This window comes from Lacerta agilis, chromosome 4, assembly GCF_009819535.1.
Source record: "Lacerta agilis isolate rLacAgi1 chromosome 4, rLacAgi1.pri, whole genome shotgun sequence".
NCBI classification, from domain to species: domain Eukaryota; kingdom Metazoa; phylum Chordata; class Lepidosauria; order Squamata; family Lacertidae; genus Lacerta; species Lacerta agilis.
The window spans coordinates 80941425-80966845 of NC_046315.1; the positions used below are offsets into that span (position 1 = coordinate 80941425).

A 25421-nucleotide genomic window follows, 5' to 3' on the forward strand; every position below is an offset into this window, starting at 1 on the left:
GTTGTTGTTGTTGTTTAGTCCTGTCCGACTCTTCGTGATCCCATGGACCAGAGCACGCCAGGCACTCCTGTCTTCCACTGCCTCCCACAGTTTGGTCAGACTCATGTTGGTAGCTTCAAGAACACTGTCCAACCATCTCGTCCTCTGTCGTCCCCTTCTCCTTGTGCCCTCCATCTTTCCCAACATCAGGGTCTTTTCCAGGGAGTCTTCTCTTCTCATGAGGTGGCCAAAGTATTGGAGCCTCAGCTTCAGGATCTATCCTTCCAGTGAACACCCAGGGCTGATTTCCTTAAGAATGGATAGGTTTGCTCTTCTTGCAGTCCATGGTACTTCAAGAGTCTCCTCCAGCACCATAATTCAAAAGCATCAATTCTTCGGCGCTCAGCCTTCTTTATGGTCCAGCTGTCACTTCCATACATCACTACTGGGAAAACCATAGCTTTAACTATACGGACTATCATTGCTTTTCTTCCAGGAAGCAGGCATCTGCAGTGATCATGGATCCCAAGAAAGTAAAATCTCTCACTGCCTCCATTTCTTCCCCTTTAACCCACAGCGCCACCCGTGTCCTTTGGTTACAGATACCTAAAGGCAGGATTTTGCACATTTATCTCAATTGAATTTTGTCTTGTAGTTTCAATACTGCCAAGTCAGTATTTCCAACAAGTCAAGTTCATTTTCAATCCTCATTCTGTCTTTCATAGTGTAAGCTACTCCCTGAAGCTTCATCTGCACATCTGATAAGCACCCCCTCTCCTCCATCCAATACATTTATAAAGATGCTAAACAGTAGAGGGCGCAAGACTGTCTTGTGGCACTTCATTGGGGACCTCCCTCAAGGTTAATGGATAAGTTGCTCAATCAGCTGTGGATCTACATATTACATATGCAAAACTGCTCATAATTGAAAAGGGTTTCCTTTTAAATTTCCAGGGCACGTAAAACAAGGAATATCTCTGACAAACACTGGCAAAAGATTGTTAAAAATGCACTGTGATTTTTTTTCCAATAGAGGGGGTGGGGAGAAAGTCTTGTGCTGCTTATATCATAGAAATAATTTTTTAACTATAAATCCCCTTTCAAATAACACACATTTCCCATATTTTATACAGAATTCATCTTTTAAGAACAGAAAAAAAGGTTGTGACATTAGTAGATAATCACACTTAAATGTCTTTTTGCAGAAGAGGAAGCACTCTCAGAAGCTTCTGGCAACTCATTAGAAATAAATGGAGCAAACACACTACAGGAAACCAAATACAAATCTGTTTTCAAGGGAATCTTGAGCTTTTGCAGTAGAACTGTTTGAACTTCCATCCTGTTAATTGTGGAGACTACTTAAGAAATTCTGTGTCAGCAATCAGGGCCAAGAGTGGACGCATAACTATAGTAGTCCACTTTCAAAATTCTTGAAAACCCATTTAAGAATATCAGTAGGGGGTAAATTAAAGCCATATGCATTAAGAAGCTAATAATTTGAAAAATGTACAGAAGCAATGAACCTTGAAGTTTATCAAGCACTGAAATGACTATTAAGAAGTGTTTTGTCTAGCTCTAAGTAACAAAATAAAGCCAAAATGATGCCAGTCTGAAGATGAACAGTCATAATCAACAGCCTAAATTTCAACACTAGAATTTGAAATTTAGCATGTAAGCCTCAGTAAAACCTGCAATTCATTAGTTGCCAACAATATTTGTTTGCTTCAATTCATATCACCTAAACATCTTCTGTGAGATGCCACTAAATTAATAGCAGAAGTTGACTGTATATCACAACAAGTTAATACATAATTTAACCTCAGTTTATGTTTAGAGTTTTCAACCTTGATCCTATGAATGTTTACTCGGCATTGGTCCTGCTTTATTTAATTGGATTACACCCTTGTCTGCCAACATTATAGGTACCGGTATACAGTTACCGGTATATTATAGGTAACAGTTTTCTGCTTCGCTGCTGATTATATACATTCCCACCTCACCAAAAAGTACAACATCACAGATTAAGAATACTGAAAAATAAAGGAATATAAAATAAAGACATCAGGGTGGTGGTAAATAACTCCAGGTAAACATTTAACTTTTTATGTCAGGCAGAGAGAAAAGGAAAGAGAGAGGAATGCAGGAAAGTCTAAACCAACTTCATGCTTTGTACTATGTTAATTTTCAAAGAAATTATTTTCTGCTCTTCAAATCAGAATGTAAAATTTGTAAATCTATTGCTTGGTGGATTTTGCCTCAATATACAGATGGATCCTAATATACATGTATGGTGACAGTCAGTGACTTGTTTTTAAAAAGAAGGGGGGATTGAACCAAGATATAGTTCTCACTGAAGTAGTAAAGCAGTGTCTGGGCTGCATCGCTCCAGACCACCAGTGAGGGGGGCTCACATCACAATGCTGTTCCATACAGGAAAGGAGGGGGGCCCTAGACATAACAAACAAGAATGCAAAGGAGAAGGCTAACTTAGAATACGATGTCTCCATGTAACAGCTTTCCCCCCCAATTATGTAGGAGATTTTTGTTTGGAGAATCATTCAGTCATATGAGCTGCTGTCTGAAGTGGTATTGGCCAGACATACATTTAAAAAGTGCATGACAGCTAGGCAAAAACAGCAGACAACATATCTATTAACAGCTGTTAGCAATGGTTCACATTTTTTACGGCTTGGTCCTTTGAGTGAGGAAAACATGCCTCCCTTCTGAGGCCACCATCTTCATGCCCAAGCTTGTGAACTTCTGAAGGCATCTTGCTTGCCAGTGGCCAGTCACCAGAAGCAGAGTACTACTACAGTAAAGGAACCTGTTCTGAACAACAACATTTTGTTTGCAAATTTAAAAACTTTTGCGCACCTGCAGGTGCAGCCACAAGCGATGGTGAAAGATTATAATGAACTAAATATCCTCATGCATGTAAAAGGTTAACATTATTACATCTTAAAACTCAATATGTTTGTGCTTCAAGTTTAACAATTTCAAAGCTAACACAATGGGAAAAGAGGCCATAACTGAGTAGTAGAGCGTGTACTTTATATTCAGAAGGCCCCAGGTTCAATCCCACCTCTCTTCGTAGGGCTGGGAAAGATCCCTGTCTGAAATCCTGGTGAACTACTTCCAGTCACTACAGACAATACTGAGATTCCTATGTTCCTATTTTAAAAACTAACCAATTTATTTTGGCATCAACTCACATGTGCAAGGACCCACGTGATTCTCACATGCTGTTTGATACACATGAATTACCTTGTGCTCAGGATACACTTCTAATTATGGCACTCAGAATTCAACAAGGCATCTACTTGTTCCTAGCAGGAGGTGGTAGGTAACCCTGCTCTAGATCATGGTTCTGAAGACAGAGCAAATCAAAGTCTGAGAGTGGCAAGATTAACCACATGAATAGCAGGAGGATGAATGGAGAAGGTTCCTGGGCTCAGTCTCTGGCATCTCCAGTTAAAACAGATCAGCTAGCAAAGACCTTGGTGATCTGCTGCCAGGAGGATAAATATCAACTTCTGAAACAACACTTTATACCGGACTTTTTAACTGCTGATTAATGTGCTTGAAATGGTTAAAACATTGGTTTTGCAACTGGTAGATCCAAGTTTTTTTTTTTTTTAAAGTAATCTTTATTGGTTTTATTTACACACATTAAAAATATTTACAGTCTCATCAATACAGATAAGAAAAGAAGAAAGAGAAAAAAGAACAAAGAAAAAGAAAAACACAAAAAGGGTTAAAATTAATTTACATAACCACACTTCTCACATACATACATACATACATACATACAAGTCTTCCGATCTTTCTTATTGTACTTTCATTACATCATTGTTTGTCTGCACAGTTTTGATCTTCATTTCTCGATCCTTTATCTTCAATAGTATTCGATATTTGTTTAATTACAAGTATCACTCTAGTTCTGCTAATATGGCCTTATTATTGCAATATATTCTGATGTATTCTTTAAATATTTTCCATTCACCAAAAGTTTTCTGCATCATTTCTCCTCTAACTCCTCCTGTCAATTTTGCCAGCTGCAAATAATCTAACATTAGCATCTGCCACTCTAGGATTGTCGGTACTGATTCGTTTTTCCACTTTCTAGCCACAAGAATTCTAGCTGCTGTGACAGCATACATGAATAGCGTTCTCCTTTCTTTTTTAATCTCTGGGGGTAAAATTCCTAATAGGAAAATCTCTGGGGTTTTTTTAAAAGTAATTTTAAACAATTTCTTCAGTTCATTGTAAATGTTATCCCAAAATTCTCCAATAATTACACACGTCCACCACATATGGTAGTAAGACCCCACGGCTTTTTGGCATCTCCAGCAATTTGGTGACCCTCCTTTATACATTTTTGATAATTTCGAGGGGGTGTGGTGCTTTAAAGGTGGTAGATCCAAGTTCAAATTCCTGTCTTGCCAGGAAGTTTAGTTCCTAATGTCATATGGGGTATGTGTAGCTGCCAGTAACAAGCTTAATATAAATGTTCTCATTCCTGTTCCCACTCATTTCAGAAGAGGATTTGCGAATTTCAGTAAAGCAGGTAAAGTAACCACGGATTCAAACTAAACTGAACTCAGCCTTAGGCAGAAGCAACACTCTGCACAACCAGAAAGCTAAAATATTTCTTACCCCCCCCCAAAAAAAAATTAGCCTGCCTTACTTTGTATATCTATTATTGGGAATAAACCAGCAAGATAGTACGTATGTCAAATGCTGTAATTTATGCAATGAAAACAATCATGATCATAATTTTTAATTAGATTAACACACACAAATCAGTTCGTTTAAAAGTATGTCACCTTGTTTTTTAGCTGAAAGGGTCCCAGCTTACAAAGATCAGTAGTAAGAAAGCCCCTGCTAACTTACAATCTTAAAAACATGACAGAAGGAAAAAGGAGTTGGGAGGGATGAGGGGGGAAAGTAAGTTCATGCACCAGTTCTTAAAGTGGTGGTTCTTTTAGTAACCACCTGAAATGAAACAATTCATTGCTGTCACCTTGTTGACCTTCTGATGTATATCTTTTGCCCAAAGGGGAGGCTCAATCTTCTTGTCATACATTTCCATACAAAGTTGCCATACATTTTGGTGCCTAACTTCAAGATGTGAAAGTATTCCTTCTTGGCTCTCTTTAAACTTAAATCTTGTTCTCCTCTTTGAATATTTTCCATAAGGCTATGCTCAGAGAATATACTATAGTAGCAACAGTCTGGATCCTGTTTTTGCAAGAAAGGAAACTTAACTGGCTTACATTAATATCTGAACTGAGGTGAAAGGCATGTCTATATTAGAATGATAGTTTTTTACACACACACACACACACACACACACACACACATTCTCTGTTGTTCAGCTTGGCAGCAACCCTTATCAGACAAAACTGTGTGAATGTTTGCCACAGATGGCAATGTCTATATAGAGATTGGCAACTGGCATGCTCAGGGCACCATTACTATACCACGTTGCATCTCTATTCCCCCAGTTGACGCCATTTGCCTTCTATGTCGCGTGCATCCCTTCAAATTAAGAATGCTGCAACAAGCTGGTACGAATCACAAAGAAAGGGAAAAATGAGTCCCAAGTCAGGAATTCACAGGATCTCAAAGCTTTATAATTTGATCCCAGAGCACTGCAAAACCCATCAAGTCCTTTGTTTCCTCAGTCCTCATAACAATCAGACTTTGCTTAATAGTTGGGGAGGTGCATGAGAGAGAAAGAGTAAGAGAAAGAGAGAGAGAAACCAAGGAGCCTGGTGCACAGGGCATTGTTCTCTTGCTTTGTCTCAAATATGCTGTAGTTTCACATTGAGAGAAGGCCTGGCAGGAGAGAAGAATTTAGGAAGGATGACAGTAAAGGTAGCAACAAAAGGGGTTTTAAAATACAACAGCCTACCTGTGATAATTTTTACAGGCATTATCTTTTTATTTTCATATGGCTCCACGCACTGCTAATCAGTGATCTACTGGAAACTTCAGAACCTACTGAAAAGCCTGGCAGGATATTTGGCTTTCAATTCTTCTACTCTGTTTATTCCCAATACAAGTATGTTCAACAGCCTTAGAAAGAGCCCTTGAACAAGAGCAGTCACTTAGCAATGAAATGTAAATTACTGACATGGGCTAAAACTTGGACTTGTCACTGCTAATGAGCACATTAAAAAAAAAGGGAAAATGAACACTAGATTACTATAACCTTTTCACTTAACCCTCTGTGTACTGAAAGCCACAATTCAGCACCATATCAAAGAGCCTGCATAATAGAAGTGCTACACAGCAGCTTTTTGTCAAGCTCAAGGTTAACCTAAAAAGCATAAGAGAACTGTTGGGTACTGATTAAAGTGGAGGTTCAGATCCAATGACACTACTCATGTAAACCACATAATTAAGTTTTATGTGGCCACAAAGAAAGCTTCTATTTAAGACCAGCCATGCTAGGTCATGTCAACTGTCCATCTAACTCAGCACACTATCTTCCAATAAAGCAGTGTTTTTCAACCTTTTTTGGGCAAAGGCACACTTGTTTCATGAAAAAAATCACGAGGCACACCACCATTAGAAAATGTTAAAAAAATTAACTCTGTGCCTATATTGACTATATATAAAGTAATTCTCTTGAATTTTTCAATTTTTCCCACGGCACACCAGGCAACATCTCGCGGCACACTAGTGTGCCGCGGAACAGTGGTTGAAAAACACTGCAATAAAGGACAGGCAACACCCTTTTTAACATGCAAGCAAGGAATTCTACTAGTAAGGAATAATGGCAATATCCAGCCGTTCCTCTAATTTATGTTTTATGGCCACATCTTCTTGATTTTATGACATTTACATTAATGAATACATTGTACTCATGTTTCTGTTACCATACTAATCTCCATTAACTAACTATTCCTTATCTTATTTTTAACTAACTTTTTTCCCTATAGAAATATCCACATTTTCAAAAGCCAAAATAGGTAAAATATAACAGAGTTATTAAGATGGCTGAGCAACTCAACAGCATTTAATAGTAGCACCAGATTATCACCTGGCTGTATAAACTATGACTATTACGCCTAGGAATGCTTCTCGTAACCTGAAATAACATTTGCCCAATGTTTACGGCATTGTCCAGTTTATAGTATGTTCTATGCTTATTTCCATATACCTTTTTTTTAGTTTAAAATTTCTATTCAAAGGTCACAATGAACAAAGCTAACAAGTCTCAAAATTTAAGAGCCCTCCTCCATGCTACAAAGAAAATATACAGGGGTTTCAAAACAACTGATGACACAGCATTTACTTCATGGACAGCTATGCTTTCTCAGTTCAAGGATCACTGGCTTTAAAATTTTTGTACTTTGGATTCAGCCACATATTTTATTGAAAGTGATATACACTACAGTGCTGGAAAGAAAGAGAAGGAATGAGCACTAAGAATTCAGATAGCTCAGGGGGTCCCATACAGTGGTCTATGGATGTGAGCTTCATTTAGGTGGCCTGCAGCATGTCCACATTAAATATTAATATTCATTTTTAAATTATATTTTTACTGCTCCTTTTATTTCATATAAGATATTTTACTGCAATACAATTTGAATTCTACAGAATGTAGATTATAAAACAACAAAATAAAAATACAATTAAAAATCATACTACATCGAGGACAGCACATTACAACTGCTACAAGACAATTGTGGTCCATGGAGGGTGGATAATGTTTGAGAACCACTGAAATAGATAAAGAGCGGGGATTCCTTCCTTAACAGAGATGATTAGTCATGATGGCTCCCATTGGTAGCCAAAGCATTGTAGCTACCAGAAACAGACACATAAAATTTTCACAAGGGCTCTGCAAGCCCTGTGAGCACTGAAGGCTACTGATTGGAAGCTCAGCAGATTTGAAAGCAAAAATAATCCAAAAGTAGCACAGAGGCATAGGGGCAAGACTACAAGCCCACAAGAGGTAAAAATATGGAATTTTAAAAAGTAAATTTTAAAAAGTGTCAACTGTCAAGTGCTCTCTACAACCCACTGAAAATGTCGGGTGGGGATATATGGCCCACGGGTTATGATGTACAAAAGAGGCAACATTCCTGAAGAGGAAGGGAAAATAAATACGTATCACCTCCCCATCTTTTGTTCAGCCCAAGGACACACAGGCCGTTTTCAGTGTTCCTGTGTACCAAGGAACCAAGGCACATTTCCAGTTTTTTTTTGGGGGGGGGGAGGAAAGTATTTCAATTTCTTCCTCTGAGATAACTGGATAAACTGAGACAACTGGATGAACCTCACTGGATATATCAACATAGTCTTCAATCACTTATTTAGGTATAAACTTTAATTTACAAAGCTTCAATGGAATGAAAAGTGTTTTGGGGGGAGGGGCAGCCAGCTCAGCTGTACTGACATTTTCCACCTTGCAATAGTTCAATATTTGAAAATTGATCAGAACATTAGCAGTCATTGCCACTGGTCCCATCACCTCTTGGCAAATAGAAGGGGAAGAAATGGAGGCAGTGAGAGATTTCGCTTTCTTGGGTTCCATGATCACTGCAGACGGTGACAGCAGTCACAAAATTAGAAGACTGCCTCTTGGGAGAAAAACAATGACAAACCTAGACAGCATCTTAAAAAGCAGAGACATCACCTTGCCGACAAAGGTCCGTATAGTTAAAGCTATAGTTTTCCCAGTAGTAATGTATGGAAGTGAGAGATGGACCATAAAGAAGCCTGATCGCCGGAGAATTGATGCTTTTGAATTATGGTGCTGGAGGAGACTCTTGAGAGTCCTACGGACTGCAAGAAGATCAAACCTATCCATTCTGAAGGAAATCAGCGCCTGAGTGCTCACTGGAAGGACAAATCCTGAAGCTGAGGCTCCAATACTTTGGCCACCTCATGAGAAGAGAAGACCCCCTGGAAAAGACACTGATGTTGGGAAAGATCACAAGGAGAAGGGGATGACAGAGGACGAGGTGGTTGGACAGTGTTCTTGAAGCTACCAATATGAGTCTGACCAAACTGCGGGAGGCAGTGGAGTGCCTGGCGTGCTCTTGTCCATGGTGTCACGAAGAGTCGGACACGACTAAACAACAACAACAACAACAAAATTAGTATGCTTAATTGGCAACTGTTTCCAGCATGTGTTGTTCTATGAATCATTTAATGAAAAAGCGACATGTTTATCATATCATTCACATGAACTTAACCTCTCTGTTAAACTAAGCTTTGCTTTCAACTCTACAATGCTCATCTATTGAGATCAATTAGTAAAGAAGATTCTGAATTATTTATTTCTGCTCCCTCCTATTGGATCTAGCAATACACCTTCTAAACCACATGAATAAGACAAAGTTGTGAATCATAAAATCCACATAAGGTTCAGGATTATAATGAAAAAGAGCAAGGAAAATCCAGCTATATGATATATAACCATTCTTTACAGTTATTGCAATCGGAAGTGAAGAAGCAACACGCATGAACTTCACCATTTAAAAATATAAGACCTTATCTACTTTGCCAATGTACAGTGTAAAGGCACATGAGTTCCTATTTGTGCCCTCTGCATCTGTTCCAAATTAGGTATCAATTAGATACACAAAACAGGGAAACAAACATGTTTATGCGTTATTGACATACAATTTACACATTTGGCCCACACAGAAAAGTGATTTGCATGCAAGAAATTCATCTTACACAGTCCTAATACTTAAAGCTAAAAAGTAAACACATGAAGGCTGTCATTTTTTTCCTACAGAAATTAAAAATCTTACTAACATATAATGTTACTTGACACAATATTCACCTTACGACATACAAATGAATATCCAAGAATAAAACTAATCCCGTCTGCATTACAATAAATTTGGCCAGGGATATTGTCACCAATCTTGTAATCCAAACCCCGAAAACCCACCAGATTGCTAGGAAGTGAGCCCAGAGTGGAATAATGATTGCAAAATTGCCAAGTTTGGCAGCCAAACCACAACATAATAGCTTCACGACAACATGAACAAATGCTTTTGTTTCATTGTTTTATATTTAGGGAAATTGCCAGCTAATGCTAGCTCTGGGACAGCCTGAGTGGGAAAACCATTTGCTTGGGAGTAAAATCTATCTTCTGTTAAAGATCAAAGCATTCAACTTCACACCTCCTTTTTTCCATTAAGAAAGGAGATTCGCTTTTTTATTCTAATTTACTTATTTGGGCTTGGAAGCTTTTTGTATGTCGCTGAATATATTTTTTGTAGTAAGTGACTAATAAGTCAAACAAGTTGTTGTTGTTGTTGTTACTACAAAATTCTTTCAAATGGCAAACTCTGCTAAAAGGCAACTGGGTGTATCCTTTCCAATTTCCCACTAACTTTAGAAAGAAAAAGAAAATAAAATTCCTTCCAGTAGCACCTTAGAGACTAACTAAGTTTGTTCTTGGTGTCTAAGTTGGTCTCTAAGGTGCTACTGGAAGGATTTTTAAAAAAATTTATTTTGTTTTGACTATGGCAGACCAGCACGGCTACCTACCTGTTTAGAAAGAAACAAAGCTCAGCATCATGCAACGACAGACCCATTAGAACAGTGTTTTTCAACCACTGTTCCGCGGCACACTAGTGTGCCGCGAGATGTTGCCTGGTGTGCCGTGGGAAAAATTCCAGCCAGAATATCAGCTTTGTGTTCAGCCAAACAGGCCCTGGTTGCGCACGGAATAAAGTACTTTATAATTTTTCATATTTCTGTTTACTTACTATTTCATAATAAAGTAATTATAAAATACTTTCTTTGTGTTTATTTGATTCCTATTCAAGAGAATTACTTTATATATAGTCAATATAGGCACAGAGTTAATTTTTTTAACATTTTCTAATGGTGGTGTGCCTCGTGATTTTTTTCATGAAACAAGTGTGCCTTTGCCCAAAAAAGGTTGAAAAACACTGCATTAGAATTAGGTTATCATTTGGTTAAGTTGCACACTACATACAGGTAAATAACTTTTCTTATTTCATTAGCAAGCAGAATTTTCTTTTTAAATGAAAAACTGACATTAGCGATGAGTTAATAAGGGCTGGACTAACAAAGACAGGTAAGTAAACCAGTACACAACTTCTGCACATTACCTTCCAGAATCCTGAACAGATAGGTGAATCCAACCAACTGCACCCTGAGAAATTGCCACTTTTTCTTCAAATTTGTTCATTATATCTGTTTTGCCAATGTAAGTCCCAAGAAAGAAGTCTATTTTGCAATTATGTTTTAAAGCAGCAAAACCCATGAAATGGTCCCGTCCCCGTCCCCCCGGAAGCTCACCTGGTGTCTTTTGTGTAGTATTTTCAGCAACAGAAAAAAATGAATTTCTTTATTCCCAGGCTTTGTTTTGTACATTTTAGCAGTTGCAAAGTTTTTAGAGGTTTAGAGTTAACTTCTTCCTCTTGACAACAGCTTTTAATACTGTTTATTGGGGTTTTCATTTTTGTTAATTTGGATGGAGAAGTTCCTTTTTTCATATGCATAATGGAAGAGTAGGCTATTGGCATTCTCATGCAATTGCATTTAGGGATTTTTAATTGGGTTTCCTATTTTGTATGCTGTAAGACACATAGAAACTTTGGTGCAGGTGATACAAACAATAAATATGATCTGGAACCCCGACTCTGGGGTTGCGGCGCTCATCTCGCATTACTGGCCGAGGGAGCCAGTGTACAGCTTCCGGGTCATGTGGCTAGCATGTCTAAGCCACTTCTGGCAAACCAGAGCAGCGCACAGAAACACTGTTTACCTTCCCGCTGGAGCAGTACCTATTTATCTACTTGCACTTTGACGTGCTTTCGAACTGCTAGGTGGGCAGGAGCTGGGACCGAGCAACGGAAGTAAAAACACAGCCTATTATCAAATACCGGTAACTTTAGCTTGCCTGGAGCACATTTTCAAACAATAAATATGATCTGGAGCATGATTTACCAACACATTAAATACAATAATACGTACTGACGCGTTACTTCCTCATTTTGCTGCAGCATTTTCACTGCTACTTTTAAATAGCAATTTCAGTCTCTTAGCCATTTCACGTTATGAAACATAGATCCAAAGACCCTATGCTGGACTGATCACAGTAGAAAATTAGCCATGCTAAGAGGTACACTGGACCTCTACTCATGTAAGTAGCACAGCATGGTCATTTGCTGGACTAGAATACTGTCTACTCTCTGCTCTCCCAACTTCAAATATTACTGTGGCAGGTGAAGCCTTCAGACTAAAGCAACTGCTCATGTGCAGCAAAATTATCTTTAAGCCACCTGGATGGTCCAATATTAGGCATCTGTAAGGCATTTCAAGCTCTCTTAATGATTTGCAAGTTCTCTATAATATCCTCCAAAACTAATTACAGGTACAAATATGAAAGCCTTTACATATCAGGCCCCAAGTTGTGCCAATTTAAACAGCATTTTACAGCTAATATCCAAGGCAACCTGGGGTTTTTATTCCTTGATATTCTGCCTGACACAATGCACCCTCCTGTATTTTGGGGGCACATGCACATCAGAAGTGTAAGCAGAGGGTTGTAAAGACAGTGAATTTATGTTTCCAGATAGTCTGCCTTAGTCATCCATGTTCTAGTAACCTCCAGGTCAGGCTACTCTAATGTATTACACATGGGAATGTTTTTGAAGACTGGAAATTGCAGTCAGTAAAATCAGTAGTTAGTATGCAATGATAGTCGTAAACTGCACTGGCTTCCAATCAATTTCTGGGTCCAACACAAAGTGTTGGTTTTCATCATTAAAGCCATTCACATCGTACAACAGGGAAACTTAAAAGAACAACCAGCTCCATACATACCTACCCATAAATTAACATATTCATTGGAAGTCATACTTACCATCTGAGGTGAGGTGGATGGCTAGCCAGTTATGGAATGGTCTCCTCAAAGAGGTTCATTGGGTGCCTACTTTATTGTTCTATTTGCACATTTATTTCAGTAGTTGTATAGCCTGCCTTTCCACCAGAAGGTGAGCCAACATCGTAAAACATGAATACAACCATAAACCTTTTTTTTAACACATTATCCACATTGTGAACACAGGACAGCATAATAGTGATTATACACCCTATATGCCAGAACCCTGAGCAAATAATCAGATTGCACCTCAACACTATAGTAGTGTGGGGGACAGCTGGGGTTCACCTAGAAGAGATTTCACTCAGGAGGGATCTCCATAAACAGGCAATAATTTTTGGTACTTGGGTCCAAAATTACTCAGTTGTTAGCATCCGTCTGTCTCAAAAGACAAACATGCCTTTATATATTAGGCAAATACTATATTTTCTCCTGTTTTAAAAATAAATGTTGCTTCTGCTGACTGTTTTATACAGTGGTGCCCCGCTAGACGAAAAACTCGCTAAACGAAAAACTCGCTAGAAGAAGGCATTCGTCTAGCGGAAGGCTGCCCCGCTAGACGAAAAATTCTATGGGGCTGCCTCGCAAGACGAAAAAATTTCATCTTTTTTTTCGTTTTGCGGAGCACGGCTGCCATTGCCGCTCCGTAAGACGAAAAACCCGCAAGACGAAAATTTTCGCAGAATGAATTATTTTCGTCTAGCGGGGCACCACTGTACTGCTTTTATTATTTGGAGGCTTTTAGATTAATGTGTGTATGTTTTGTATTTACAGATTTTTTAATTCCTTTTTTGCAAGACACACTAGGAATATAATTCAATAGAGATATAAACATACCTATAACAAATAAATTTTGCAACCCCATAGTTGCCTTTGACTGGACTTAACCATCCAGGAGTCCTTTACATTTACCTTTTTACTATTCATCATTTGCAAAGTACTGTTGCATGGACTTTCATAAGACTACACACTGAAGCCACAACAGAGTGTTGTGGTCCTCTTCAGTGAGGGATAGGAGGGGTAAGCAGCTTGTCTGCCATCTGGAATTTCCCCCTCAACTTTCACAGCCACCTTGCTGAAAGACATGGGCAGGATAACTTGGAAATTAGAGGAAAACCACAAACTGGAGTTGGAGGTAACCTTTGTAAAGAGATGGAAAGTACACCTCCAAGATGGAGTCACATCAAGGAAGGCTCAGAGGAAAGAAACAGAAGTGGGGCATGGGAGATAAATAGAGATTAGTGGAACAGAAAAACAGGATGGAAATACCAGAACCTAGGACAGGAGAGGGAACTGGCAAGAAAATTGTAAGATCTAGGGAACAGAAAGGTTTTGAAAAGAAAGCAAAAAACAGTACAATACCACAGGACAGAACAAAAGATAATAAAGCCACACAAACGTTTTTGGGCTTTTTTTAGGGTGGAAAATCTACATCTAGGGTCATACCCTTCACCAGCTGTGCTCTGAAAAGCCTGAAATCAACAGGTAACAGCTCAGGATAGCTAATCATACATGCTAACACATAAGCTGGGTCTAACCATACATTTTTTTTAAAGCTACCATTGCACAACATTTAAAAAAAAATCTATTTTACAGCCTTTCCACACAATAGATGTGCAGTTCTCTCTTTCTCTCTTGCACAGGATTCAGATACCTTCTCACAGGCTGGTGCTGCTGTTGTAAAGATACTGCATTTTCCCAGTTACCACAGAAAGACAGCATTGTCACTAGGAAATGAACAATTATTCTCCCAGCAAGCATAAGCAGAGATACTGCAAAATGCCTCTGCACTGAATGTCACTGTCGCTGTCTGTCTGTCTGTCTGTCTGTCTCTCTCTCTCTCTCTCTCTCTCTCTCTGTGTGTGTGTGTGTGTGTATATTAAAAACACATGCCTAAGAGAATGCCACAACACAGAAAGAAATAACCATACTCAGTACATGGCACCTCCCATTTCAACATGACAGGCATGTTAAAATGACACTGATCTTTTTAAAATTAATCATTTATAATATATACTCCCCTGTAGAACCTAATGAAATTCTACTTGATTTTCTACTCATGCTTCACACATGGGCAATGGCCTGCATGCTGAGAGGTGCAGCTCTGAGTTATCCAGGCTGCCGGGAGTCTGCTCCCTCGCCATCATTATCACAGCCTCTCCCTTCTTCCTGGTAGACTCAACTAGCCACCCCACTTGCTCCTCCTCTGCCACTATGTCAGCCAAGGTGCAGCTGAAGAACCTGGAGCAGCTGCTTTTAGCTGAACCGCCGCAGTGAGAGAGGCCTGAGTGTGGAGGCACTGCTGGAACGCCTGCTCGGCCTCTACACAAAGTGCAGTCATGACTCGGCACTCCAGAGGGCCAGGCTCGTCTCAGGCTTCCTCAAGTGGAAATGGACCTCTTGATCATCAAGAGTGACATGGGCATCAACTGCACTTGGGAAGCCTACCCAGAGTCAGCAGTCAACATATCACTGGCAGTAGGCCTGAGAGCCCCACCGTCTCCACCATGGACTGCAACCGGTGCAGCATCTGGCTGTGCTGGTTTAACAACAGACACGATGTGTATTTTATGTGCATTTTAATGAACTGAATTAGAGTAAAAAATTATGAGTCACGGGGGCATGGAGGGTGTGTGCATGAACTTGCCAGTGCTTAGCTTATTTTGTTGTTGTTGCTATTCCGTTATCTCTTAGAGACGAGGGTAGGCAACTGTAAACTACAGAAGGCATGTGGGCTTCACAACAAGATGTTCTGAATTACACTCTCAAATAATAATGCTGTAAATGCTTTATTTAGTTACAAACAAATATGCTTTACTTGTTAGAACAACTGACTAGTAGGCACACTTGTACAAGAAAAGCATGAATTGCGAAACTGGAAACCTGATTTAGAATCAATGCTTCCAAAATGGGCCATGTGTCTTTTCATTTGTATACAAGGATCTGCCAGCCCATTCCACACTATAACATCCCCACACATCAGTTACAAACTGGAATTCAAATACGGTAGTTCCTCCATGTAAGCAGAAAACTCTTCTGCATATGGAGTGAGGGGTAGTAATTTTCACTTACTCTTCTTATTATATATTTATATCCCACTTTTTCCCGACAGGACTCAACTTGTCAACTGTAGTCCTTAGTAGATCATCAAATCCCATGGGGGGGGGGGTTCCCCAAGACCTTCCTTCAAGTGCAGGTGAGGGAAGAGGGGATAGGTGACAAGGTGCTACAAAAAAGGCCTATTGGATCCCACCATAATTAGTGAGACCAGCGGGATTTTGTATATTTGATCTACTTGCAGTCATTACACATCTTTGCTAATCTGCAGATATTACAGTGTGATTTAATACAATACATGCTACAACAGCGATGACCTGAACAGCTCTATCCTATGCAAGTTTACTCAGAGATAAGTTCCATTTATTTCAGTGGTATTTCCTCAGGAATGGTTGATTAGGATGGCAACTATCTTATTTTTTAAACCGCTTCCTAAAAGGATTGCCTGCTGAAAAATTAAGTAATTTATGGCTCTTAAGTAATCTAGCAATCAGATTTCAATGTGTACAAAGTACAAGATTCATTTAATATTTGTGGGTTGCTTCTGAACAAAATTCTTCAAGGTAGATAGGAATAACTGAAAATCACAATACACAGACAAGTGATAAAATTTAAGACACAACAGAAGCCAAAAGCCCATAAATGGTATTACCATGGGGCTCTTTAAGGGAATCACCCTTTTCACTTTTTCAAATAGGAAACAAAGTGAATAAATAAATGTCATTCACTGATGTCCACATTTCATAGCTTACATTTCAGAACAGTTGCCTTACAGAAATATGCAGTACCCACAAGGGACAAAGTGGCTTCAAATAAACAAACAAGACCAGCCCATGAGTACTGAATGAAAAGGTTAAAAGGATTAACTGATGCATGTTTCCATTGGTTTTCATTGTTAGAGAGTATGCTACAAATGTTTCATCTCAAATGTCAAGTTATCCAAATCTAAGCTTCTTTCTATCAAATAAGGAAAACGGAAGGCAGAGACGGTAGCCTACAAAGGAGCAAGGTCTTCAAGATGGGGAAAGGGAGTTTTCATTCATGGCTTTAATTTTAATCTGTGATTAAAACTTTAATACATTAACCGCACTGATTAATAATTTCAAAGGCTGCAGCAATATACAGCAATACACCACATCATGCTCAGAGAGGAGCATCATTTAAAAACTTACCAGACGGCCAGAAAATTCTTTGTTTTCAGATAGGAATCCATATCCTGGATGGACCTTTTAAAAATAAAAGCCAAGAGTAGGTTTCATTGCTTTAGACAACTGAAAGCTTGATGCTGACAGCATCTCATCAGTAATTACAATTTAAAGTTTACTTGTACTTTATACTAGATGAGTAGTTATGGCTGAAAACACCCCTTACGGCAGTCATTTTGTTGGAACCAGTTTTGCTAGTGAGGAAATAAGGACGTTTTTCAGCAAGAATAAGCTTTCCGTCCATTCTTCATCATATGACAAACTCATGTTTTATAGGTTCAGGATTCCCTATGTTCGCAATCACATATAAACTAGACCACTGGTGGCTGCAATGTTACATGCTCCCAGGCCACAATTTTCTGGCATGCTAACATTTCACATACAAGTGCTAAAAACATGGTATCTATGCACCACCTTCCAAAGTATCTAACAGGCATCAACCTGGGTGAGAAACCCAGGCCTGACAGCTAAACAGATAAAGCCCCTCTCTCTATACCCTTTCACATTTTTCTTGTTCTCTGACCCTCCAATCTCTTCTCAAAAACATTTTTCTGACCCTCAAGTTAACCACAGTGCCAGTGTTCAATGTTAGCAGTTCTGCTAAAAATCCCACTTCAAACAGAATATAGCATTTAAAATAATAATAATAATAATAATCAGAAGACCACAAATGAGTTGTAAAAACAATTTTTTAAAAATGCCTCAGTATCAAAATAATGCAACCACATGGTACATAGAGTAATTACAGAACACATTAAAGTGGGAAAACCTTCAGTTTCATAATTTGAAATCTTACGTAAATTCGTAGCTAAGGAAATCTAGGTGGCATGCTAAAGATGAAAGCCTGAACTATTTCTATCTCTATTAAATCTTCTTAACTAACAATGTAAACATCTGCAGTGTCCGTTAGCTAATTAATGTTGTTTGCCATTTTTCTCCTCCCTCCCCCTTTCCAAATGCACCATACTGAAACATTCATTTCAAAAGAAATGATAATGCTAATTGAGACACTCCAGGGTAATTGCTGGTGTTGTCCGACTCCCATCCAGCGAATTTTATTTAAAGATGCTTTTGCATTCAGCAGTTCTGAAGACCACATTTGCATTCACTGATGCAACAAGGAAAAAGTATTATTGTCATCATTTTTTTAAATACCGACCATTCTTGTTAAACTTTGACTCTTTGACCTTATTGAAGGATAGAGCGACAGAGGGAAGAGAAGAAAACAGGCTGCGCACCTAGTCGATCATGTTTTGTCAGCAACATGAAACACTGAAAAATAATTACTCAGTGCACCATTTATCATATTCACCACGTGGATAAAAAATCTCACACAGGCCAAATAATAAAATAAAACTAAGCAAAATTACTGCTGTCTGTCTTATTAAAAAAAGACATCCAGAAAGAGAGGCTATGGCACAGAAAGGGTTAGTGCTCTAAACTAATTGGGATTCCCACCCCCACCCCCAGCAAATTTGGAAATGAACTGAAGCTGCTCCCTGGTGTGAAAGCTGAATCCAGCAGCCACCTGCAGGATCAGCAACCGGCACTGCCAGATGCTACAAAAGCCTTTGATTTCCAGTAGCGATTTCGGCCACATTTAACTCATGTGACATGAACTAAACTGGAATAGCATATTCAATCATTCTCCCCCTCGCTTCTTTTTTTTATCTTTAAATACAAACTCTAGCTTCTCTGCTTTCTATATATGAAACAGCTGCAGAGGAGAGACTCATTCAGACTCACAGCTTGGGCCCGGGTTTTTTTAATGGCTTCCATGATAGCATCCATGTTGAGGTAGCTTTTACTAGTGGGAGCTGGGCCAACACAGACTGCTTCATCCGCCATTTTCACATGGACCTGGAAAGACAAAATGTCCACATTTTAACATATATGCACCAACAAATACATTTACTACCACCAATGAAAAAGATGATTCACATCGTGCAGACAGGTATGTGCAAATATATCGCACACAGTACAGTATAAACACACACACACACACACACACAAAACAAAAGACAGAAGGGAGGGGAAGGAGGATATATACAGTATAATGAACACAAGGGCTCATTGGTACATTCAAGGGCTTGTGACGTTAAATTGCATTTTATGCCAAGTGTGGTTTGGCTTTTGACAAATAATACAAAGAAATGCAAACCTGAATGTGGCTACGCTGATAATCTATATGTAAATTCAAAGCCTAAAACTACTTTGTTAAATGTAACCAGGGTAGCTTAATATCTTACTACTTAACAACAAACATTCACGGCCAGTTCCATCTAAGCAGGCTCCCCAGGAAGTTGGTGATAATTAGACTGAATTGAATGAAGGGATGCAGTGAGTGTCCCTGCACAGCATCAGGTCAGCACCATGAACAAATTAAAGCCTATGACTAAAGAGTTCAATATCACTACACGTGAACCAGAAAATCTTGAGAATTATTTAAGCAGGCTTAGATTCCTTAATTCATTCTTATCTTATTCACAGGAACAATTGTGAAACAGATTTTCTGTGAAAGGTGGGGGCTACAACTAATGGCCAAAGAAAGTTTGCCTACAATTTAGAATTATTTTTGGAGAGTACATGTTCTAGAGGAAGTATCATAAAGAGTTAAACTGTGGCATAGTTTAAGGATACTTAGCTAATCTTTTAAAAGGGAAAAAAAATTCTCAAGAAGCACGCTTCGTTTTTAATAATTAGGGGGCTGGTATTCTATTTATTTTATTAAATGCAAAGTATTTAATAATATTTATACAGTTATATATAATCAGGCATCTGCATCATAGCTGTTTCCCCCCTATAGCGGTTCTCTGAGACAGACTAGAAACAAACTACTAATGAAGAAGTTAAGATGACATTTAACAGCATGTTCTTTTGATGAGACTAAAAATAATTGTGAGTCTCAGGTAGAAATAGGATCAATTCTCAAAGATCAAGAAGGTATTGGGGGGGCAGAAGACTTAAATACTTCTGAAGTAATATGCTCAAACCTTTAAAATTAGGAAGAAATATAGCCAGAGAATTTAGATGGTAGAATGCAATACACCTATCCATTCTGATTTTAGATATATATTAAGCATACTCAAAATACTGTGCATATGAAATAATTCTAAAACCCTAACACATTAAAGTACATCAATTTTAGCCAGAATAGATTCATTTCCCTTGCCCACTGATTTCAATGATTTGACCCCATGGCTTAGTTGGAAAATTATCATGTATACCAAACTACTCTCTTTAAATCCAAATACACTAAAGAACAGTGTTCAAGAGGCCTCATTTCAGATGCCACAATAGAATCTATTGTGCTTCCAGAGTTTAGGAAAAAATGGATGTACAAGTCAATCTGATTTTCAAACCTCAAGTGCAGAACGTCTTCCTCAACATGCATACCAAGATTAATTACAATGTTGCAGTTTTAATTGGAGACACATGGAACATGAAATGTGCCACAAGGTGATATTTCCTGACTCCCCTGAAAATGAGTGACAGCTAAGCAGGTATGTGTTTTGAGGGTATCTACAGTAAGCCTGCAGCTTACACACATTTAAGTTAAACGCATTCAGCTTTACATGCTTGTTAAAATAAATAAGTAAATAAATTGTAAAAGAGGGCAGAATGCAGGTGGGTGTCTGGAGGAAAAGGACTTTGGCAATCCCACTCACCACTGAACCCACTGTTCTGACTTTACACAATTTGGGCTTTAGGCACAATCCCTGGAACGTAACCCCCATGTAAGTTGCAGGCTTACTGTAAATGATTATTTTACACCCAGAAGCATACCTAAATTCAAATGAAGTTTCTATAATTTTCCTCTCATCTGGAATTCAAAAGGTGCAGGAATGTCATTTTAACTAAGAAGCTCCTGAGGTTGCATTCATAGTTTCTAAACCATTTTTTAATTCTCTCCCTCTCTCTCTCTCTCTCTCTCTCTCTCTCTCTCTCTCACACACACACACACACATACTAGTTAGCTAATTGTAGAAGTAGTATTTGGGGAATTTGGGTAATACATACATGGTTTTAAGCAAAACATGGGCAGCCCAGAAAGGTATACTATTTTCACTTCCTCAATTATACAAAGATAACTTATGAGCTAGTTCTATAAACTAGTTCTACTGAATATGTTGTCATCGAAAAAGCCAATTTACAAATGCAAAAGCAAACTAAGCAGTGGTGGATTCCTGCGAGCACTATCAACTGTTTGCTTCCATGAATGTTTTGCAGCTGTTTTCCTGAATACTTAAGAGATGTTCACTTATCAACTTAAAAGTGCAGTCAAGTTTTTTTCCCTGGTGTGTTTCACACCTCTTCCCCACCTCCACTAACCCAACTGTTCACATCAGCACGGCTTCATTAGCATCAGATTCAGTTCTGTTTGTATACACACCAGGGGGCGCTGATGAGTGGCAATGTTTTTGCCCTGTACACCTTGGCTAGAAAGGAACCAATTGGCATGAAGCTTCTGTTTGAGAAAGAATGCATCAAACAGCAGGATTTTATTAACAAAGTACAGGATACTTATGCATCTTGGATAACATTGTGAAAACAGAGATAAAAAAAATGTAGCTTTGAAAACACAGTGAGTGCACCGTAAGCAGGAGTGTGAACATAGTCTTGGACTCCCCACTAAACTCTTTCTCATCAACAGTTTTCAGAATACTGTAGCATTCTTCCCATCTACTCCATTTGTATGAACATCTTTGGTCAGTTTGTTCCTTCCACACATCAGACAAACAGCAGAATAGCATTTATACCAGAATAGAGTTTCGTTTATTATTTTATTTATGTTAACATTCCATCATTCTATACAATGAAGGAAAATTACAACAACTTAACACTAAAATATGAACAAAATCAGATGCCAATAATAAGAACAATAAAAGCAGCAGTAAAACACAAACAACAAAAGCACAAACCACTCAAATGGATTTTACTTTTTAAAAAGCCTGCTGAATAAAACAGACTCCCAGGGCACACTTAAAAGAGGGCAATGTAGGGGCTAGATGCACTAGACTGTAAGTCATTCTATAATCCAAGCGCCGTAATTTAAAGAGAAGCTGTGTCTCATCTCCCACCAACTGAATTTGTATAGGTGGAGGTAGAGCAAGAAGCTGAGTGACATGCAAGCAAGTTCAAGTGGGAAGAAGCAATTCCTGGAATATTCCAGCTTTAAATTGTTTAGGGACTGAAAGTCCAAAACCAGCACCTTGAATTGAACCCAGGAACAAATTGGCAGCCAGCAGAGCTGGTACGAAACTGGCACAATATGGCCTGTCTTAGTAAAGTCAGACAACAGCTGGGGCCACAGCATTCTGAATCAACTGAAGTTTCCAGAACGTCTTCCACATTGAGCTCATTAAAGTAAGCCAATCTAGAAATGACTGGTTCTACTACTCCCAAGAAAAATACAATTAGTGTACTAAATGAAGTTGGTTGAAAGCACTCCTGGTCACATGTACTGTATATCAAGAATCAGCCTGGATAGCTCAGTTGGTTAGAGCAGTGTTTTTCAACCACTGTTCCACGGCACACTAGTGTGCCGCAAGATGTTGCCTGGTGTGCCGTGGGAAAAATTGGAAAATTACTTTATATATAGTCAATATAGGCACAGAGTTAATTTTTTTAACATTTTCTAATGGTGGTGTGCCTCGTGATTTTTTTCATGAAACAAGTGTGCCTTTGCCCAAAAAAGGTTGAAAAACACTGGGTTAGAGAGTGGTGCTGATAATGCCAAGGTTGCAGGTTCAATCCCTGTATGGGACAGCTGCATGTTCCTGCAGCTGGACTGGACAAAATGATCCTCAGAGTCCCTTTCCAACTCTATAATTCTATGATTCTAAGTCTCCCAAACTGTGAACCTGTTGCTTCAAAAGGAGTACCACCTCTCCACTCAAGGGTGATCTTCACTTCCAAGATTATTATGTTTTACTTCACTCACCAACACTGATTCCAAAACAGCTACCGGTACCTGCTGGCCTTTCTAGGTTTAGATGAAGGGAACGAGAGACAGAGTTTGGTATCATATGCCAAAATATCCAGATAACCTCACTCAGCAATTTTATGTAGCTGTTAAAGAGCATATAGGGGACAGAGCAGACTCTTCAGAATCCCATCAGTCAAAGGTCACTGGAGGAAACTCCAGCACAACCTTCTAGGAGCTGCTCTCCACTGATCAGAGCCACTGTAAGCAGTCACTCAACCATCCATCCCCAACAAATTGGCCAGAAGTACACCATGGCTGATTATTTCAATGAGAATCTACAAAGATGTACTCTACACTACCTCCCCTAGCACAAAGTGACCAAGGCAGGCTCAGTCCCATAGTCAGATCAGAAACCAAACTGGAATGGAACCAAGTAATGAGTTTAATTTTAAAAACCTACACTTGGAAAAGGAAAGTGAAAAGAATAGGGCACTTTTTCCCTTTTGGCACACTTGCCAAATCAAAACAGATGCCAAGGCCAATCTAGTGGTGTGTGCTACAGTTCACATGTAGCTCCTTTCAAATGCTCTTCCCTCTAGTCTACTAAGCAGACAGCATTTTGGTGCTGTAAGGTAGCCAGTGAACTTTAGTTAATTAGATTTATGCATTGCTTCCTAAAGCAAAGGAAATCCCAAAGTAGCTTGTAGAAAAGATGGAACACTAAAATACAGTTCAGTACCACAGATCCACTGAGACAATATCAAAATACTAAAGAGTGTACATTAATAGTCACTTGGTGGTTGTTGGCATCCATCTGTCTCTTAATTACAAAAATATCCACCCTCATCCAACACAGCAATGAGCAACAGCAAATAAACCCAGAAAGCCAGACCATTAAGGTTGCCCTAATGTGTGGGAAAACAGACATACTGTATCATCTTCACGTGGAAGATTCCATTAGCAAAGGGGCTACTACAGAAAATACACTCTTGTTCAAGTATCTCTCATAAACAAGTCCATGAGTATCATAGTGCCCAGAAAGGCCACAAAACCATGCAAATCATATGTTGGTCATAGCATAAGGAAACCAGGACAACCACTGCCACTCAAGACTGTCAATTCAGGTCAGCATCAACATGTTTACAGAACTGGGTATGCCCTTTTATTACCCCTGCATTCACATGCATACTTCTACTTACCTTCTTGCTGCAGAATAAATAAAATCTGATCAGCTGCATTCTTCACCCTCGCAGAGCCACCCACCTGCACTGTTTTCTATATTCTGTAAACAGCTGAAGACGCTTTCCATTCTGCAGTTACCACTAACTTAAATGCAAATGCCTAATTAAAAGTAAACACACAACACAGCTCTCAAATCCCTCAAGAGTGCCTAAGATCACCCACTGTCCCAGATATGCAGAGTAGGTCAACCTTTTATATCTTGAGGTCTTAAGGCACTGATCCCTCCACTAAAAACCCTTCACCTTCCAAAAATCAAGTGCACCAATGCTTTATGAATTATACAGTCAGCCTGTTTTGAACATTAGCTGGGATTTTAAGCATTTACACAAGGAAACCTCATCAAGATAGTAATCCTCTGGGTTCCCCCCCCCCAGCTCAAATCAATATTACAGAGCAAGGAATGATGTTGCAGTGTAAAGTGGATTCACTCAATTGACCCAAACAGCATAATACGTCTCAGCAAGACAAACCACAATTAGCTTGTCCCATCAAATGAGGGTAATGAGTAAATCCTTTGTAATGTTGCTTCTCACTCTTTCACATACAAAGGCATAACAAAGTCCTGAATTAAAAATCAATTGAATGCAAATTATCTTTGAATCCACTGTTTCAGCTGCTAACCATGGATTGCCAAGCCTTGCAGAGGCAGACAAATCTAAATCTAAATATATTTAGGCGTAAAGTGCACAGCACTGTAGAAATGTGAAATCAAAATAACTAGACCAGGGTGGTCCAAGGCATGGCCCTGACAGCATCTGACAAACACCCCAGCCCTCCTAAAGCCTAATAAGAGAGACCCTGGGCTTTGGGAAAGAGGTGGGAGGACTCTAGGACACCTGCCAGAGCCTTGTGTCTCCTTCCCAAAACACATTACCTTACCTTCCCAACTTTGGGAAGGCAGCACAAAGTCTGGGGAGGCGGGCAGTGCTCAAATTTTGGCCTTGCTTTTCCCCCTCCCCACATTAACGTGTGACAAGACAGTTTATGGCCCTTGGCTTCCATGTCCGAGTACTCTTGTGGCCCACCTGGCATGAAAAGCTGGGCCGCTTTGACCTAAACAAATATGTCAGCTGAGAGGGTGGCAGTATTGGGTTTAAAGCTAAAGGTAAAGGAC

General features: G+C 39.1%; 1 protein-coding gene across 3 annotated transcripts in view; it reads right to left on the reverse strand.

Moving 5' to 3' along the window:
• PCCA (propionyl-CoA carboxylase subunit alpha) overlaps positions 1-25421 on the reverse strand; it is a 219784-nt gene that overhangs the window by 167850 nt on the left and 26513 nt on the right. For all 3 annotated transcript variants that reach the window (XM_033147813.1, XM_033147812.1, XM_033147814.1), the window contains exons 5-6: positions 18883-18996; positions 17104-17157 (exon numbers count right to left, since the gene is read on the reverse strand). In XM_033147813.1, coding sequence (XP_033003704.1) covers positions 17104-17157; positions 18883-18996 — 168 coding nt within the window. The remainder of the gene's footprint in view (positions 1-17103; positions 17158-18882; positions 18997-25421) is intronic.